The sequence below is a fragment of the Carassius auratus genome, chromosome 3 (genome assembly GCF_003368295.1).
Source record: "Carassius auratus strain Wakin chromosome 3, ASM336829v1, whole genome shotgun sequence".
Classification (NCBI taxonomy): Eukaryota; Metazoa; Chordata; class Actinopteri; order Cypriniformes; family Cyprinidae; genus Carassius; species Carassius auratus.
Genome location: NC_039245.1, coordinates 26387387 through 26407722, shown reverse-complemented (window position 1 = coordinate 26407722; position 20336 = coordinate 26387387). Strand labels below are relative to the sequence as shown.

General features: G+C 37.0%; 1 protein-coding gene across 4 annotated transcripts; it reads left to right on the top strand.

Moving 5' to 3' along the window:
* Window positions 1-1150: 1150 nt before the first annotated feature.
* On the top strand, window positions 1151-15320 carry LOC113052829 (platelet endothelial cell adhesion molecule). Of its 4 annotated transcripts, none has more exons than XM_026217281.1 (15): window positions 1151-1511; window positions 1602-1625; window positions 4739-5032; window positions 5966-6247; window positions 7574-7834; window positions 8119-8388; window positions 8903-9184; window positions 10238-10513; window positions 10813-10951; window positions 11046-11125; window positions 12617-12670; window positions 12750-12815; window positions 13813-13884; window positions 14485-14507; window positions 15092-15320. In XM_026217281.1, exons 1-15 carry the CDS (start codon window positions 1337-1339, stop codon window positions 15209-15211), a joined length of 2418 nt encoding a protein of 805 aa, XP_026073066.1. In that variant the 5' UTR covers window positions 1151-1336; the 3' UTR covers window positions 15212-15320. The 4 variants fall into 4 exon arrangements, with proteins under 4 accessions (XP_026073066.1, XP_026073074.1, XP_026073082.1 ...); XM_026217289.1 differs by having other exon boundaries at window positions 1152-1511; window positions 15095-15320; XM_026217297.1 differs by having other exon boundaries at window positions 1153-1511; window positions 14485-14555; window positions 15095-15227.
* The last annotated feature ends 5016 nt before the right edge of the window (window positions 15321-20336 follow it).

Genomic DNA, 20336 nt, shown 5'->3' with positions numbered 1-20336 from the left:
ACTCATTCCCTTTAATCATGCACCAAGCATGCCTTGTGATGTCAAGGTCACTTGTGCAGAGGCCTTTCTGTGGCCTCTTGTGCTGAAGGATGAGGATGATACTTTTGCTTCTGAACACTGGACTCAGATATGTTACCATTGAGGTCACATTTCTTCAGAAAAAAAATTGTGTGGGCAAACCATGGTAAAGTAATTGTACAAGATGGTAATACCATGCTTTTCCATGATAGTAAATGATTAACATTCTCATATACTAAGATATTTACATTGTCTGTCAATGTTCTTCTAAAATGATACATACATGTCCACAAATGCATATAATTTCTATGGCAATACAAAAACAACATATCATAATGCAAAAAGAAAAATACATGGCATTGACATAGATAATATAAGTGCTACCAAGCAAACTTATAAAAAAAAAAATGTTCCATTTCTAAAATACAATGTGTTAGTATGGTGCAATGCCAAAATAAATACATTCATAAATGTTACCATTAAAACAAAAAAGCATGTGTAACATAGTACACGTACACAATGTGTAGTATTGTCATGGAAACATTAAAAAAAAATAAAAAAAATAAAAATGGTAATGCCATAGTACACACCACTTATAAAAAATAAAAAAATAATGAAATAAAATTGAATATTAAAAGAAAAACCTAAAATAAAATAATAAAAATAAACTATGTAAGTAATGAAATGACTACAAATAAAACTGAATAAACAATACATTTTCAATATTTTAATTATAATATTACAAATAAATAAAAAAAGCACTACAGACTTTAATTAAAATTAAAATTAAAACTCAAAATATATCAATTCAAATATATGAATTCAAAATTCTGGTGCAAACCTTAATCAGCGCTGATATTGTTAACTAAAACTGAAGGCAAATTATCTTGGTACCTGCCCAAAAATATATGTAATTAATTTACATGGTGCTTGCCGGAAAAACATTGTATAATGATAAAAATTTAAATAAAAGATATTTCCATTGTGTTCAAAATCAAAGAAATATCCGGAAATGTCTGGTTTGTATCCGAAGGCAGATGTGGTATAACTGTGGAATGTGTCCTAAAACACCTAATGTGACCAAGGAACATGTCAAGAATTGTGTAATGTGTTAAAAACAGGGTGCTACTGTGGTACACGTGTTTGTGCTGGATGGATGCCACACCGCTGATGTGCCTCAGAAAGCATCATCTTGATCTAAAACAAGAGGCCTTTGAGACCCGCCATAAACAGAAAGGTGATTTTTTTTTTTTTTCCAAGGGCCTGGACGAATGAAGCATTCAAATACACACATCCTGAGGAAGGAACACGTTTCCTGATGCACGTTAAACAAAGAAAGGCGGTTCCAAGTGAAATGTGCCACCATTCTGCCCTTCTCTTCATCCTTCATCCATCCCCTTCATGCGCCCTTCACATTCATGAACACTCACCTGGAAAGATGAGCGTGTGTCTTCTCTGGATCGGCCTGCTCCACATCAGCCTGAGCGCACTGTGTAAGGACTCCTCGCACTGATGATTGACACCTCTCATCCTCTTTTTGTTCACTTGTCTCACCTCTTTCTCCCTTTTGCTCTCACCTGCAGGGCAAGCAGCCAACATACAGGCCGGTAAGTCCTCGTTTCACCTTCCAGTTTCAATCTGTACTTTATATTTGCATGGGAGAGAAACAGTTTCGGGACGCTAGCTTCTGTAGGGTTATTTTTACCTCAGACTAACCTAACTGCTTGATTTATATAGCTGGGAAAAGGGAGCAGTGAAATATTTTAAAATAGTTATGTGCTTTGTGCTTTTCTGAGACTTTTAGGATGTATTTTTAGTCAGAGCAGATCTGTGATTCCCTTGGATGCGTTGTTCCTTCAGAGATACTTTGACACGCACTGTTTAGCCCCTCACAGGAAGTGTGGACTTCAATATCAAGATGTTTAGTCTGCTTCTAATTGGAGGCTCAAACATGATCAGTGATGCAGATTCTAAGCCACAGAAACTGTGTTTTCCTGGTAAACACGCCACCATTGAGTCTGGGTTCGGATTATCCTTGTTTTTCCAGCTTTTAGTGGTGTTTAGCAGTGAACTCCAGTTGTGTTTGTTGGCCAGGTTGAGAGTTGTACGGCAGAAATCACAGGCTCTTCACTCCTGAGAGGGAAGTGTTTAGTGTTTGTTTATGGGATTTTACTTCCTTCCGCTTCCTTCTGTTGAGATCGCTGCTGCTTTACACACTTTCTTTAAGGAAAAGAACAGTGTGTTCTGCTCAAAGTAAACACACAGAGAACATGAGTCTTTAGAAGGGTTTTTTTTGTTTGTTTTTGTTTTGTTTTTGAGAGCCGAAGAAAGCACACGTTTCTTTGGGAACAATGCACTGGCTCTGTCTGACGCTTCTTTTTAGCCAAATTCAGCATCGCATGACTGATGAGACAATACCAGAACACACCACTTGTGAAAAGAAGTGTGCTTAATTGAAATAAATGTACATTTACTGCGAGTCTTTAAAATTGGACTTGTGGATAGTATATTATTTCTAAAATTAAAGGCTGCTTAAGTGTACTTAAAGGGGGGGTGAAATGCTCGTTTTCACTCAATATCCTGTTAATCTTGAGTACCTATGGAGTAGTACTGCATCCTTCATATCTCCAAAAAGTCTTTAGTTTTATTATATTCATAAGAGAAAGATAGTCTGTACCAATTTTTCCCGGAAAAACACGAGCCGCTGGAGGCGTGACGTGTGGGCGGAGCTAAAGAATCACGAGAGCCAGTAGGCTTTTGCTTTGATAACGTTTGGAAGCTGTGACACCGTGAGGACAAAACCAACCAAAACAAACCATGGCTAACAGTCAGATTCAGCGTATATTTATGATCCAGAATCAGATCCAGCGGCTGAAATTTAACAAGAGCAGCATCAGCAACGAAGTCTCTATGTGGTATGTACTGAAACTGTATATATTTGCTTAGCGGTTTTGGAAAATGACTAAGTTCCACTTTGTCGTCTTTTTTTTTTTAAGCTGTACATGTGGAAAGTGCAGTTTGATGACAACATCGCATGTTGTTTACTTGATGTGCTTACACGCCGATAGCTAAGTTAACAACACAGAGATATTTGAAGCGGTTTTACTCACCGCCTGCGGTTCCAACACACGATCGTGACCCTTTTTCGTTGGGACTGCATTATCCTTAAGAAATAAACGATGTGCAAATCCGGTGTCAAACTGGGCTTTGTTTGTAAAACAAGCATCTTCGAAATGCAGGGAACAAACACAAACACTTGCACAACTCCGTTGATGCTCTGTAAAAATAAACTCCATCCACTGGTCCCTTAATGCTGTTTCTCTTTTGGTAATCTGTGCAGGGTTGTCTTGCCCTGGCAACCAAAAACACACTCCTTTTGTGACATTTCGCGACGCTCTCGCTCTGATCAGTGAAGTCTGTTGTGCTCTCAGTGCTCTGCTATACGGGAGCGCGCTCTTTCGGCAGAAGTGCCCTCAGGACCCATATAAGGAAATTCCGCTCCATCTAACGTCACACAGAGCCATACTCGAAAAAAACTTTCAGAAACTTGTGACAAACCGGAAGAGGTATTTTTGGAACAAAAATACTCCTTCAAACTTACAGCTTAATTTTTGAAACTTTGTCCATGTTTAGCATGGGAATCCAACTCTTTAACAGTTTAAAAAACTCAGTATGCATGAAATAGCATTTCACCCCCCCCCCCCCCTTTAAAGAGAGTACACTTTAATGACAGCTTCTTTTAAAAAGTGCACTTGTAAAAATATAAAATTCAACGTTTTACACTAAAATAAATTTTTTATCATTACGTTTTAATAATCTTTTCTCGTGCTTTAAAAGGACCCTACATAAAGTACACAAAGTTCTGGACTATAATTTTAACTGCAGTGTGTTATTTAATAATACTTTTAAAGTATGTATATTTGAAATACACTAAATTGCAACTTCGAAACTGCATTTGCATAATAAATATATTTTAAATAGTGCTGTCAAACGATTAATCGCGATTAATTGCATACAAAACAATCATTTTTGAACAATCACACATAATATATGTGTGTTTTCTGTGTATATGTATTATGTATTTATAAATACACACACACACATTTATAAATACACATACAGTTTTTCAAAGTATTTACATTTACATGTATATATTTATATTCATATAATTTACATTATTTATAAATGTAATATATAAAGATAACACTGAAATATATACATGCATGTGTGTGTATTTATATTTACATAACCTATAGTAGTGAACTGTTTATATTCATTATGTAAATATTTTCTTTTTATTTGTATTTGTATTTTTATTTTCGGATGCAATTAATCACGATTAAATTGTAATTTTTTCGCGACATAAGTTTCAGTAGAAATTACATTAAAGTATATTCTACTGATTTAACATTTTTAATACATATGCTTTAAATATATAATATAGAAATATACATTATATATAATAATTACCATAAATATGTGACAGTAAGAGGATGTGCAGGATTCACAGCAAGTTTAACTTAAGTTATAAGTTATTTCAGAGCCAACAAGTGTTTTTTTTAATTGCCGTTCATTTGACTAAATGTGTAAAATAATTTTAGAATAATTTAAAAAAGATTAAATATTTTTTTTTATTAATAAAGCACTTTTTCTTGACCAATTTCTTGATTTGTGTTTTCTTGTATGTGTGTGTTTGTTACTTCTGGATGTTTCTGAGCAGCAGTGACCATTGATGAGGTGAAACTGACTGTGCTTCCAGCTGATAATGTGAAGAGTGGCACTAAAGTGACCTTGCGTTGTGAAGCCAGTGTCAGTCAGAGCCATCGCCAGCCGCTGACACACTCCTTTAGCCTCACGCAGGACGATCAGGTGATTTACTCCAAAAATACCAGTGACTCGTGGATGGAGCGCAGTTTCTCTAATGCCAGGGTTTCCAACTCTGGTGGCTACCAGTGCAGTGTCCACATCAATGACAAGCACAAGAAGAGCAACACTTTGCCATTGAACGTCACAGGTGAGTGACATAACTTACCCTCCACTAAGCCCCATCTTAAAGAGATAGTTCACCCAAAATATGAATATTTGCTGTTAATTTACTCACCATAAGGCCATCCAAGATATAGGTGACCTTTTTTACTTCAGAAGAATATTACGGATCTTAAGTGATTCATTAAATTCATGTCAATGGCTTCCATCAATTTGATTCAAAAAAAAAAAATATTAGGCAACACAAACTTAATACCCGTGGCTCCTGATGATATATTGAGGTCTTATGAAGCGAAATGATCAGTTTGTGCAAGAGTTTTTACGCTAATTTACGCTGTTAATTTAATTGCTTAGCTCTAAATTACGTCAATGCATGATGTAAACAAACTGGCCAATCAGTTATTTGAACCAGTTCATTGAAACTAGCTATCCAAAAGAACCAGTTCATGGAAAAGAATTGGATTTGAGGTGAAAATGTTGTAAATAAAGTTCAGTTTCTTGCACAGATGGATCATTTCACTTCATAAGACTTCAGTATATCATCAGGAGCCAGGAGTATTATTTTGGTCTTGTCTTTACGCATTTTTTTACTTCTCAAAGTAACAGTAGCCATTGACTTGCAGTCACCTACAACTTGGTGGCCTGAAGGTGAGTAAATTAACAGCAACTTTTCATTTTTGGGTGAATTATCCCTTTAAAAGCATTACTGATCAATTCTTACCAATTCTGGTAGTTGATACACTAATCTTAAAATGTTTTCGTTATCATCTTCAAAATCAGTATTTTGTTTGATGACAACTTCGTCATCAGAACAACCATTGAATGATGCAATTTGATATGAACAGTACATCAACAAGCCTTGTCAAGATTTGCTGATGATACTTCAGAATTATTTTGTTTTAAATTGTGTGTTGATGTGACTGATTATATTCAGTCTTTGAAAGTCTTTAAACCCATACAGGACTTCAAATCCCAATGCTGAAGGTGAAGTCTGACATTGTGTTTGAGGGGGGAGACGTTATTGCCACATGCAGTGCACCAGAGGAGATGGGCAGTCTGGTGTTCTTCTTCTACGAAAACGATCGGGAGGTCAGGAAAGCCTCTAGTACCATCAACTCTGTGACAACCACTCTGACCATGCAGAAGCTCAAAGACATCTACCTGCATTGTGACTATATGGTATTGATGCAACCGACAGAAGGACACTCCAACAAAAGCAACATGGTGAATGTTACTGTACAAGGTAAAAGCATATTCAAGTTACTTTAAAGAACCCCATATATATATATTAACTAGGGGTGTAACGATACGCGTATTCGTATTGAACCGTTCGGTACGACGCTTTCGGTTCGGTACGCGGTACGCATTATGTATACCGAACGGTTCGTTGGAGTAATTAATTATATTTGAAAAAAAAAAAAAAAAGAGAGAGAGAGAAAGAAATATAATGATATGCGTTCAACAAGGTAGCCCAATAACCCAAACAACGTAACAGGAAACGCCCCTGACACTCCAGAAGAAGAAAAAAACACCATCTTATATGTTTATGTTAGGCTACTCAGCAGGCGCTCGCTCACTCAGTACACGCTGAAGGCTCGTTGCAAAATAGCCAATGCGTTTAACAGACTAGAAATGAGAAGATCCTCCAATAACCAACAGGTCTGGTGTTTGGGTGCACTTTGGATTCCCTTTAAGCTATAATGGTGATGGCAAGAGAGTGGTGGATAAATAAACAACGGTATGTCGCATCTGCAACATGACAGGGTACACCAGCGGGATTACAAAAAAAAAAACAAAAAAAAAAAACAGCGGGAATATCTGGGATATATGCGTCAGTACTATCTGGGAAAAGACGAAAAAAAGGAGAAACATGCACGCAGCAAACTATCCCTGCAGCATTTAGACACTATAGCTTACAGGGAATCCAACCCAAACACCAGACCTGTTGGTTATTTTAGGATCTTATATTTCTGGTCTGTTAAATGCATTAGACATTTTGCAACGAGCCTTCAGCGCGTGCTGAGTGAGCGAGCGCCTTAGGGGCCGTTCACATATCGTGCCTAAAAACGCATGGAAAACGCTAAGCGCGTCTTTCTCCTCCTTTCCAAAGCGCTCGGGCAGAAGCGCTCATGAGGCGTCTGTCTTTGCTAAGCAACAATGACGTGCTCTCTCCATGAGACGCGGAAATTTCAGCGAAGGATAAATGGATTTGCAGCTCTAAAAATCGCTTGCAGTAGCTCTGCTACTGAATTTATTTCAAAATTGCAATCCATATACAACTATGATCAGCTGTTCCTTCATCTTGGCTGAGCTCTCAACGTTGTTACGGGAAAGGATGAAGCTGATTGGTTGGTTCTTGTCACATGACCCGCGGTGCGCTTGCGGCATTCTGAAAAGTTGAGATGTTTTTACATTTTGCTGTATCTAAAACGTATCGAACCGAACCGAACCGTGACATCAGTGTATCGTATCGAACCGAACCGTGAATTTTGTGAACCGTTACACCCCTAATATTAACACATCTGATGATATTTTGCATTAACAGTGAGACGGACTTTCTTTTTTACAGATCTTGATGTGATCACCCCACAAATAAGCATCTCCCCCAATGTGAATGTTGTTGAGGGTGACAGGGTGCAGATCACATGTAACGTGCAATTATACTCAGATCTTAGATTGTACCTCACCAGAGACAAAACCATTCTTAGAGTATCTCATACAAACTTCACACACAGCCTCGTAGTAAGATCTGAGGATTCAAGGGACTATGTGTGTAAAGCAGAGAAAGGCAGCGTGCAAAAGAAGACATCATATCAGCTAAATGTTACAGGTATAATAACACCAAGTTTTTATTTTTAAAAAATGTGCATCAGATTTTCACGCAATTCAATTATTTGTTGTTCAGGTTGTGCACATCGCAAACCATTTGTGTGTTTTTTACTTAACATTTTGACTAATCTTAAAATGCTTTCAGATACTGTTAGCTACAGTACATACAGTTTATTTGATTTTTTTATGTTAAGTTATGGCTTCGATTTTAGTTTTAGTTGACTATAATAACCCAGGACTGCATGATAATAAAAAAACAATTTTGTCGCCATCTTCACTCATCAGAACTGTTCTCGAAGCCAATTATGAGAATGATCCCAGACCAGGTTTTTGAAGGCGAGCGCTTCACTCTGACCTGCAGCAGCGATGTAATCTCCCCAGCGAAGATCAGAAAAGCAGATATAAAGTATGTTTTGCTGAAAGATGGTCAAAGCATTGCAGAAATTGCCACATACGATGACACTGCAAGCCTGGCCACCAATGGGAACTACTGCTGTATGGCCATGGCTAAAGAAGTCAATAAGACCAGCTTACCGTTTATTTTAAAGGCTAAAGGTGATGATTTTCTGCTTTTGTTAAATCTTTGTACTCAGGGACATGTATATATTACCCATATTACTAACTGACTGCTATATAATAACTTTTTTTTATATCTATGTTATAACATGTTATAATAAAGTAATAACAAAAGCTGTTTAAAAAAAAATAGAAATACAGTTGCTCCCAATACTGCCAATACTCTTGAAAATAAAGGTTCCATAAGGGGATTTTTGTAGTGATGCATTTGAAGAAACATTTTGAGTTCCCCAAAGAAACTTTCAGGGAACATGTCTTAAATAAAACATTAAAAAAAATAATAATTCTTAGTCAGAAATCTAAAGAACCTTTTGTGGAATGGAAAGATTCCATGGATGATGAAGGTTCTTCATGAAACCATGAATGCCAATAAAGAACCTTTATTTTTAAGTGTAGAATCGACCCAAATAGATTTATTCCAATTGATGTGGTGCACTGCAAGACCACGTTTTCTTTTGTGCATGCTTCTTATTTTTCCTCCTCTCTTTTCCAGTGCCTGTTTCTGTCCCAGTCCTTCGTGTTGTTGATAAGGTGATTGTTGGTAAGCCGTTCAGGGTTTCATGTGAGGCTGAAAATGGAACGTTTCCAATAACCTACACCTTACTGAAGACCAGTGTTCCAGTGGATCAGAAAGTGGTTGAGGCAGCTGACAGGGCGATCTTTAATATAACCTCCATCAGTTTTCCTAAAGATATCGACAACTTCAGATGTCAGGCTTCTAACAATGTGCGATTGCTCCGTAAGACCAGCAAACCCCTAAGAGCAACAGTCATAGGTAAGAGGAACACATCCTGACAACTTCCTACCGAAACATCTGGGTTGTTACTCTTTTTGAATTAATTTGGAAGTGCATGTTGCCATTTTTAGATGCTGATATTAGCTTTAATCACTGATGGACCATTGAGTCCCGTACCATTGTATGTCACATTCATTATATTCCTGTCCTTCACATCAAAGCCTGCTAAAGTTTCACTTTCAGGAAAGGTATTTCAAGCCATTCAAAGTTTGTCATGACAAATCTTCGCAACATAGGCTCAAAAAAAACAAAACATCAAAAATAAACCTATATTATTATTATTATGTTTGAACCTCAAAACACTTTTACCATAGTGTAAACTAACACATAACCAGCTCTGTATGTATGGCTTTTTTAACATAGTCAATTGTATAAGCGTTCAGTGAAACACAAATCACGTTAAAAGAGCTGAATGATTTATAAAAGCATGTGTTACAGTGATTTGGTCACAGTTTTGTATCCTTCCTAATGTCACCATCTATTTGTGGTAAAATCACTGCAATGCACCTCCTCTAAAGCTTATTCAATACTCTTTTGTTTTCATACTAGAGGACATGATATACACCTTTTTTCGCTAGTACTTGTTTTGTTTGCTTTAACCAAGTTTAACATGAGTCACTTTTGAAGAACCATAAAAATTATTAATCAACATCAGTGAATTCTGTCATTATTATTTATTCATGTTCTTCCAAAAACATCATGCTGGAATTTCCATGAAAAAAATAAATGAACACACACACACAAAAGCTGACCATAAAACAATGGCAATACTTAAAATCTCCTGTGATCATCCAACAGCTGCATTGTTACAGAAGTGGATATTTTTATATATGTCACTCAGCCAAACCTCTAAAATCTCATTCTTGTTCACAATCAGATAAAAACATGACAATGACCCCAAACACCATTTGCTCTCACAAATTTTGAATTGGAAGTTGCAATGGAGCTGGTGATATTCAGTGAATAACAACTGAAAGATGACTTCAGTGTTATTGTACTTACATAAAAAAAAAAAAAAAATCTGTCTACCAGTACCTGTTTCCAGGCCTGAACTGAAGCCGGAGGAAGTTACGGTCACAGAGGGGACAGATCTCATCCTCATCTGCAGTGTACACCAGGGCTCTGACCCCATCACCTTCACCTGGTATTATAACACAGTTAAGCTCCCTTCCTCCACCCAAGAAGTCAGATCATTAGAAGGAAGATACGTCGTTAAAGCCATCGAGCGAGGCCAGAGAGGCGACTACTACTGTGAGGCGTCCAATAACGCCAATGAAACCAAAAAGAGTTTTCCAGCCAGAATTGGCGGTAAGTTGGTAAACACACACCGACTTACCATCTGATCACTCTGAAGTCATAGTAGAGCTTCTATGTTTAGATATAGAGTATTTTGAACTGTAATGCATAGTCTATTCAAGTACACAGTCGCAGGTGATAAAGTTAGTTGACCTGAAAGAGTAACTGACAGTGGAAACTGCCTGTTTATGCTAATGCTACGCTAACAGCACCCCTTGCGGCAATGCTGAGAATGTAATGCTTGTATTTGTCTTGTGTATCTGCAGAAGATGTTCTAGTTATTGTTCTGTTCATTTTTGTGTGTTTTATAGTCAGTTTAGCACTGTGGAAGAAGGTTCTTATTGGAGTGTTCTGTATCTTGCTTTTGGTGGCTAGTGTCATAGTCCTGACAGTCTTTTCAAAGAAATTGTCAAATCCACACAAAAAAGAGCAAGCAACTGAGTTATCAGTGTAAGAGGCCTCTCTTCATCTCTGTTTAACATCTACTTCTTGAATTAGCATTAGAAGCTTTTTTCCATTCTGTTTAAACTGCTTTGTTTCTCAGAAAACCTCCACGACCCAAATCAGGTGACCCCATGAGAATAAGCCTTACTCTCGACATTGAAGATAACACTGCTCTCAATGGTAACAGATGTCCCCATCCTTGTTATATTAACATTAATACACTGCATTTGGCTATGATTTAAAGGGGGGGGGGGTGAAATGCTATTTCATTCATACTGAGTTTTTTACACTGTTAAAGAGTTGGATTCCCATGCTAAACATGGACAAAGTTTCAAAAATCAAGTTGTACGTTTGAAGGAGTATTTTTGTTCCCAAAATACTCCTTCCGGTTTGTCACAAGTTTCGGAAAGTTTTTTTCGAGTATGGCTCTGTGTGACGTTAGATGGAGCGAAATTTCCTTATATGGGTCCTAAGGCACTTCTGCCGGAAGAGCACGCGCTCCCGTATAGCAGAGCACTGAGAGCACAACAGACTTCACTGATCAGAGCGAGAGCGTCGCGAAATGTCACAAAAGAAGTGTGTTTTTGGTTGCCAGGGCAAGACAACCCTGTACAGATTACCAAAGAAAAAACAGCATTAATGGACCAGTGGATGGAGTTTATTTTTACAGAGCATCAACGGAGTCGTGCAAGTGTTTGTGTTTGTTCCCTGCATTTCGAAGATGCTTGTTTTACAAACAAGGCCCAGTTTGACGACGGATTTGCGTATCGTTTATTTCTTAAGGATAATGCAGTCCCAACGAAAAAGGGTCACGATCGTGTGTTGAAACCGCAGGCGGTGAGTAAAACTGCTTCAAATATCTCTGCCTCCTTGTTAGTGCGTCCCCTCCCATGCCAGAGACCCGGGTTCGAGCCCCGCTCGGAACGAGTCGTTGCTACTGCTGCTCTCATTCAGTTTCAGCCTCGGGATCTGATTCTGGATCATAAATAAACGGCTGAATCTGACTGTAAGCCATGGTTTGTTTTGGATGATGGGTTTTCCCTCACGGTAATGTCACAGTTTCCACATGCTCTCAATGCAAAAGCCTACTCGCGCTCGTGATTCTTTAGCTCCGCCCACACGTCACGCCTCCAGCCGGTCGTGTTTTTCCGGGAAAAATCGGTACAGACTATCTTTCTCTTATGAATATAATAAAACTAAAGACTTTTTGGATTTATGAAGGATGCAGTACTACTCTATACGTAGTCAAGATTAACAGGATATTGAGTGAAAACGAGCATATCACCCCCCCTTTAAGGTGTTGTGTGTTCCTAAAATTAAGTGACGTTGATCTTTATTTAGATTTATGTCAAAGTAGGTCCATTTAAGTTAAATTAAAGTGAATGAACTTCCAGTTTTGCATTACCAATGCAATTGCAATTCAGGTGGAGTTTGTTACATGCAATAAGTGCTATGCAGATTGTTACATAATACCCCTTTTCTGGTATCATTGTGCATTGGGCTGAGAAAGGGAGGGGTGTGACTTTAGCTCCAACCGGCTTTATAGGACATTGAATTGGATATGTCTGGCTCATTGGAATGGCTGAATATTGAATCATACTGAAAATTGTATTTTATTGATTTTTCTCTGACATTAGAAGTTGAACCCATATCCTGATTTCTGCCTTACAGGAACTCCCTGTGTGATGGGCAGGAATGTCTGGAGTGAAAATGTATCTGCCTCAGGTAGTACAGATTTTACACCAGATTATGCCAATGTGATGTGAGTTACTCAGATGACACCCTCTGCTTGCTGTTCTACTAGATTCTGAAGATCATACTGATGAAAACTCTGAGCTGCTTCATCCACAGGAAGTCGATCCCAGCGGAGGTGAGTTGCTAAAATTTCAATGTTCTTCGACATGAATTCCTCGGATGGAATCATTGTGAAAAATCTGTCAATTGAATATATTGGATGATTGGATTTGGTTCTGTTTTGTGAAAATAAAATCTCTTTGGAGCTTGGGCAGTTCTGCTTTGTTGCCTTCCTAGCTCCTTCCGGGCCTCTCATCAGCACACTTCCTGACAGTTCTTCTTCAGGAACCAGATTTTAAACTCAATATCGATGGCGATCCAACACAGTGCATTTGTGCTGCAAACATTGACATTTCTTACGTTTTTTTATTTTTATTTTATTAGACCTAATTTACAATTTTATTTCAATTCCATATAGCCGTAATTTCCATCCATTTAGATTACACATGAGTGGATTAAACATAATCTTGATGGCAAAGTTTATTTAAATGTAGTCTATTTAAATAATTATATTTTCAGAATGCATTTATTGTTTAGCATCAGGATAAATCTGTTGATTGTTAAAACAACTAAATGTATTCAGTCAAAAAGTATAGACACGGTTAAAATATGGTTAACCAGGGCACAATTAATATTTAAATAAAATGTATAAAATTGATGATAAATATATAAACTTGGTTGTTGTGTATTTATTATTTGTTTTATCTGAAGTGTGACTGCCAGATATTCATCACATTAAGTTTATTAGTTTAAAATTAAAATAATGTAAATTTTATATGGAAATTCTAATTCATATTTTTAAATGTTGTTTTGTTTTGTTTTTAATGTAGTATTTTTATTTCCTTACTGATTAAAAAAAGGAAAAAACCATTGGATCCTTTTTCATTTCAAATCAGTTTTATTTGTATAGCACTTTATATGATACAAAATCATAGCAAAGCAACTTTACAGAAAATTAATGATGATTAATCATGACTACTTTGAGAATTTCCTATCAACTCAACTTTCTTGACTACATAAATTCCATTTGAATGCTAAAAAAATGTGTGAAAATGTGTCCGTATTTTTAATAGATGTTCCCGTGAAGATAACCACAGAGCCAGAATACAGTGTCCAGGACACAGATGTCCAGGTGTCCACACCAGGTGAGCTTAGATGTTTGAATCACGTACATTACAGCTTGACCTTTACAGGAAGTAAAAGAGGTACGCTGTTAAACTGTATCCAAACTGACATTGTTAATGAATGTGTGGTGTTTTCATCATGCATGAGATGCCAGGTGGCTACTTCCTGCACTGGTGGGAAGGAGCTTCCTGTTTTCACAATGGGCCCTGGAGCCTCATGTTCCTCTGCCTAAACGACACAGAAACTTGTCTATTGTTTTCTTCAGTGCAAAGAAACACTCCACAGTCCCTTTTCCCTGGTTGATTAATAGCAAGACCTCTTACTAATCATTGTGGTATGTGTCTGAAACAATGCTGAAACATAGCAGAGGTCACGCTGAAATGGGTTTTGGCATGCCCACATAATGCCAAACAATAGCTGCATCTGGAGGGAAACAGATTACTTACACAGGCACATTAGCATGGCACTAACGCGATAAGCCTAAGGCGGGCACCGCACTCCTCTTCCTTGGGAGTTGATTATAGTTGGTTCAGGAAGCTGGGCTGAAGTTATTAAATATTCATCCATATTCCACTGCGCCTCTTTTGTGACGGTGGTTCATTTGTTTTTGTTTTTTGCAGGAGTTTCGGAACAGGCTGAGGGCGTAAGTGACGCACATTGTTGACACACAGACACAAAAGTCCACATGTAGGTATGTACAAATAGTTTTGCAACCGGGAGGCCCTCTTGTGGAAGAAATAGGTGCCACAGAAGAAATCTCAATACGTTGTATCTGATTTGGTCAGTCTTATGAAGCCTGTCAGGAAAACTTCCAATCACACTAAATCCAAAGAGGAAAATGAAGTAATTTAAACATTTGACATGTAGTTAGCCATCCAAATATTTTAAGTTCTCATTGCCATCATTGTATTACACTAAAAATGCTGCTCTAAATTACGTATTTTTATTTTATTTTTTTGTATATAGAACTATTTTAGATTTGTTTCATATAGTAGTAATGAATATGAGAATCAGACTTTATAATTATAAGGTTGTTGTTTTTTTCTCATTATATGGTATATAATTTGGGGGGAAATGAATTATAAGTACAAAAAAAAAAACTAAAGCTGCATGTATTGTCCACAGTTATATTTCTGTATTAGTTTGGACAGCCAGGTAATTAAAATGTAAAATACTGCTTAAAACATTATTCTGAAAGCTAGTTTGTGAAGTGTGTGTCTTTCCCAGCAGGTGACTCTGGAATATGCACAACTCAACAACAGTGAACAAGAACCAAGAAAGAGTTTCGACACTTCACACATAACTTATTCAGCTTCTCCGCCACCAGAAGCTGATTTTCAATCATGAATATGAATATTTGTTGGTATAATTAACATTACTTTGGGCTTGGATTTGTTACATGAGTAAGATTTGTTGTGATCGTTGTATATCAAAGATTAAAATCTGAGCAGTCAAATGAAGTCTTTTGCTGGATTTCTTTGTTTTTCCTCTTTGGTGTGTTTTTTCAAGAACTATGAGAAACAGGAAAGGCATTTTGCTTCCAGAACACGAGGGAGCCACTGAACCACTTGAAAGATGAAGACTTTTAAAGTGGAGCCAGCCCAAAGTGTCCTTTAAACATTTAGGATCAAAAGCACTGCTTACTTTTTACATAGGAGTTGGTTCCTAGGAAAAGCTGTTTTAACTAAATTCCAAGAATATATAGTTATATTAATCAAGGAATTTCACCCAGACTTTCATTCTCATCATTAATTTCTGTTGTAAACAAACTGAGAGAAGTGAACACTGTCTTTGAAAATATGTGCCATTTTTCTGGTGTACCACAGGGTTTTATTTTAGGACCTCTGTTATTTTTGTTTCTCTATAAGGTTTCCTTTAGGAATTGTAAGTAGGTAAAATATGTCAACCCTGTCTTAAAATATTATACATATATATATATATATATATATATATATATATATATATATATATATATATATATATATATATATATATATATATATATATATATATATATATATATATAAGACTTGCTAGATCTGTGTTAGTTCCATCATGCAACCTAAGATCTGCACATTCTACAAGCAGTACACGCAAACAAAAGATGTGTTGAGAAAATTCAATGGCTACCCATTGTGGTTACCTTATATTAGAGGAAACAAGGGAATCCCATAATGGGGTGCCACTTTAGCAGATTAATAGATCTTCAGGGGTGCCACAGTAACTGCTAGGGCTTTGTTACAGAAGCCATATGAGGTGTTTACACTGAGCTTTTCACCACTCTCTGTGCTTATTTTAGGGAAGGGGAACATCATGTACCTCTGTTTTACTGCCATAAAGTGTCCCTCACTTGCTCTCACTTGTTCATAACATGAGCCCTGAGTCAATGTCATGCAGAATTCCAGTCCTGTAGTTAGCTGCAATGCTAAAATTGGCACGCTGACCCCTGTGAAATGTATTCTGGGAACATGTTGTGTTTTACTTTGCATTATGGGGCTTGTGCAGAATGTGGAATCTGGTTAGCATGGTAGCAATTTATATGGTAAAGATTGTAAGGTAACAACTAATGTCACTGTTTACAAGCTTGCCAAACCTGTTTTTCAGACGACTCTGTTTTACAAGGGTAAAACTCAAACTGAACAGATTGGAGATGCTCTCCATTATCCTTTCTATAAATATGGAAGTAACAGAAAATGAAGGGCATATGTATGATAACACTTTGCATGTATATGAATGGAAGTGAATGTGTGTGCACATATTTAGGGGCCTATCATACACCCGGCGGAATGCCACGCAAGGAGCAGCGCAAGTGTGTTTGCTAGTTTCAGTCCGGTGCCATTTGCATTTACCCGTCCAGCACCATGCCGTTTAATTAACAAATGCATTTGCACTCATTTGTGTGCCCATGATGCCCATCTAAAAAAAGATGGGCATCTAAAACAAGAGGTGTGTTCAGGTGCATTGCTATTTTAAGGAGCTGAAATTAGACTGCACCATAGACTAACTCAAACATGGTCTAAAGTCAATGGTGCAATATTTTTTTGTTATTTTAAAGGGTAGAAAATGCGCCTCTGGGCTGGTTCACAGTGTGCATTGACTTTGTTTATTACACACAGGGATGTGCTATAGATAACCTGCCACTTTCAACGAAAAGCTCCTGATGGATTGACCCGATGAGAGAACATGAAGGTGCCTGGATTAGGCCATCATCCAACTGAAGATGATATCTGTGTTATGCAATGAGATCATGTGGGTAGTTCACTCTTCACTAACCTTCACCCAGCCAGAAGATCACATTCATTTTCCAAATGGATGAAATGAATCGCTTTAGTAGAAACTAGAACTCGGTTTACATCCACATATGTGTATACTTTGTTTATGCCCTAAACTCAATCAAAATAGCCAATAACATATGCATCACATGTATTGTGAACGAAAATTGATGTGCATATGAAGAGCAGCAGTCCATTAATGGCAAGGCTTGTCGATCCTGTCTATGGTCCTGTCAGGCTTGTTAATCCGGTTTACCAAAGAACACTATTGCCTTTATAACATTGAAAAATATGATATGAAACCTCATGTTCAAAATTACTGAGAATTACAACCAGTGTCCTCAATATATTAATTTTGCTTAAATGTTTAATATTAGCCTCATGCCCATTCCTTCTCTAATATCTCTGCATGACTACTTGAGTGTATGAATTAAATTAAATTTAATTGTGACAACTGTCAGACTTAAAGATTTACTGTGTAATTATTTTTTAAAGGATTGTGGTACTATTTTAGCATTTACTACTGTGTGAGATCTGGAAGATTATTTAAAGTTTTTGAAAGGTGCCTGTGATTACAAATATAGTACAGTAAAAGCAGAAATATTGTGAAATATGATTAAGGTGTAAAATAACTTTTCTGTTTGAATAAAATGTATTTATTTCTGCAACGCAAAGCTGAATTTTCACCATCAAGTCTTCAGTGTAACATGATCCTTCAGAAATCATCTAATATGCTTTTCTTATTAGTATCAGCATTAAAAACCATTGATCATTGATCAAGATAACTCTTTCAGAAACCTTTATCAATGAACAACTTTTCTAAATATTGGTTGGATGCGTGTTCCTGTTTTTGACCGATCACTGATCCACTTTATCCCATTGTGAAGTGTAAAGCACTAACATGTGTATGTTGTAACATGGCACCTGTTTTGCTGAGTGTTACTCTGATGATTTTTCTCCTTTGGCTAATTTGGTTTACCTTGCACTGTCCTTTCCACTTCCTGTTTCTTTGCTAAACACACACTCATTGGCTACTGATGGCGTAATGGGCAAAACTCATGCCCCCATTGTGTAAGCAACATAGCGACCGTACAAAGCACCCACATTTTTTTATTTTTTTAGAATCGGGAACTCAATCCCCACACAAACAAGCATACCATCAAAGCTCTTTCAGCCCACCATATGAAATCAGCTACACACATGCGCCTGCAACACTTTGAAACAGCTGCGTAGCTCTACTCAGAACTTCAGGCTATTCCCAAGCTAGCATTCTTCATACCTGCTCAATGTCAGCGTGTCCCCACTCACATTTGACAAAACAAACCGCAGTCACACAATACAGTAGACTAGCGAGAAAACAAAGAGTCATTAAATCATTAAACACATCATAAAAAGCTTTGAGGGGATCATTGTGTGAAGCTCTTTGAAGTGGACATCCTATATCTGTGGTTTGTTTTGTTTGGATCTGAGAGAAAGAATCAGGGATGTTCTTTCATTCATAATATTAGCATGAACTAAGAGTGTTAACCTGGCTGCTACAAGACCAGCTTGAGTTTCCATCATGACCAAGTTAGTCGACCTGGTGTGTGTGTGTCAAAAGTATTGTTAACGAGTTCAGTCTTTAATCAACAGAGTTCAACAATATGGTGTTTTCCAAAAACAGTTCCAACGACAATCGCAAACGTCTCCGCAAAGTTGTGTGGTTGGAAAAACAGGTCTCAACCTGTAGTTCTTGTTAGTGTGACGTGGATTTAAATATATCATATCGGCGTGGGGGTGTGAGTTTGGTAAGATGTTGCTAATTGTGGCTGTATTGTAGATCCGTTGTAAGGCCTGGGGTTTTATTGGCCTGTTTCTTTTCTTAGTATGGACTGTGGTACACTATTTACAATGTATTTTTGGATCAAAATGTTTTCTTGGAGTTCCTTCTGTACTGTGAACTGCTGAAACAGCTAAGTTGTTTTACTTCTGATGTATTTAGGCTTCAAAGTTATTAAACGTCGTGTTCATTTCTAAAGATAATCATGAAACAAATTTGTAGGAATCATAAACTTTTGTTGGTCACAGAGCTTGTTTTCTGCAGTAATCCAGATGCCGATGGAAAAATCCTATAGTGTTTTTGTTGAGGGAACCAGTGTGATTCCAAAAATAAATCATTGCGACAGTGACGACAGTCGTATATTGTTGTAAAAAGTAGTTCGAGTAACAGATGTGCGACCATGTTACTACAGTTTTGGGGAACTTTCGTGTCTTGCTAGTTAATTTATCTAGTGATGCATTGTAGTATGATAGTTAAGCAGCCAGTTTGGTGGTTGTGAGAGAAATGCTGCTCAGAATGGACTTTCTGTTCAAAACCTATTGGCCAGAAGTTCTCACTTGTGCAGGTCAGTTTATGCTGATGGGCCATTATAAGCATGGTGTCAACCTACTTGACCTTTCTGTTTAAGCTGGTTGATCAAGGATGAATTTTTGGTTAATCTAAATAAGAAATATGGTGAGATCACCAGCACACCAACATCCCATTCTGGTGCTGGTCTTTGCACCAGGGGTGTAAATAGTCGGAGAAGAAGGGACTTCTGCTTTGACACACAGACGCGAGGATGGTGGCCTATTTTTGGTAAAGCCCACCATCAAGCTTTAAGCCATATCAGCTAAATTATGCTAATTCTATAGACTCAGAAAAACAGATGTAGTTGATAAAATAATGGCATTTTATACCATTTGCACATTTATTTCACATATTCATTCAAAGGCAAATGACAGGCAATAAAGTATTTTTATGAGTTGAAAATTAACAAGATTTGGTATAAATCAATAAATAAATATGTTTTCCCAGATTTCTCAAAATTTGCATTGAAATGTTCACATTGTACAGATACAAATATTGATACAAACATTCGTATGCTCTAAGAATTATAATAGATACAGTTAATTATTATTAATTTTCTGTATATATGATTTTAAATGTGAATGTTATAATACTTTTACAATTTATATTCAGTATTCAATATAAAATGTCTAATCTTAATGTATAACTAAATATTTAACTTATTTGCAGATTGGTGACATCCACTGAGTATTGGAGAAAGCATCTAAAGCAAATTAGCAGTGTCTGTGCAACTTAACTAACCTATTAATGCTTAAAAAATGAAGTTCTGTTTTTTGACCTGCAACAGGAAGCTCAATGGAAAACATGTGCT

Excerpts from the sequence above, each read along its gene's own strand:
- LOC113052829 (XM_026217281.1), top strand. The coding sequence starts at position 1,337 with ATGCACGTTAAACAAAGAAAGGCGGTTCCAAGTGAAATGTGCCACCAT. Across the intron at positions 10,952-11,045 it reads CAAGCAACTGAGTTATCAGT|AAAACCTCCACGACCCAAAT; the intron begins GTAAGAGGCCTC and ends TTTGTTTCTCAG. Across the intron at positions 13,885-14,484 it reads TGTCCAGGTGTCCACACCAG|GAGTTTCGGAACAGGCTGAG; the intron begins GTGAGCTTAGAT and ends TGTTTTTTGCAG.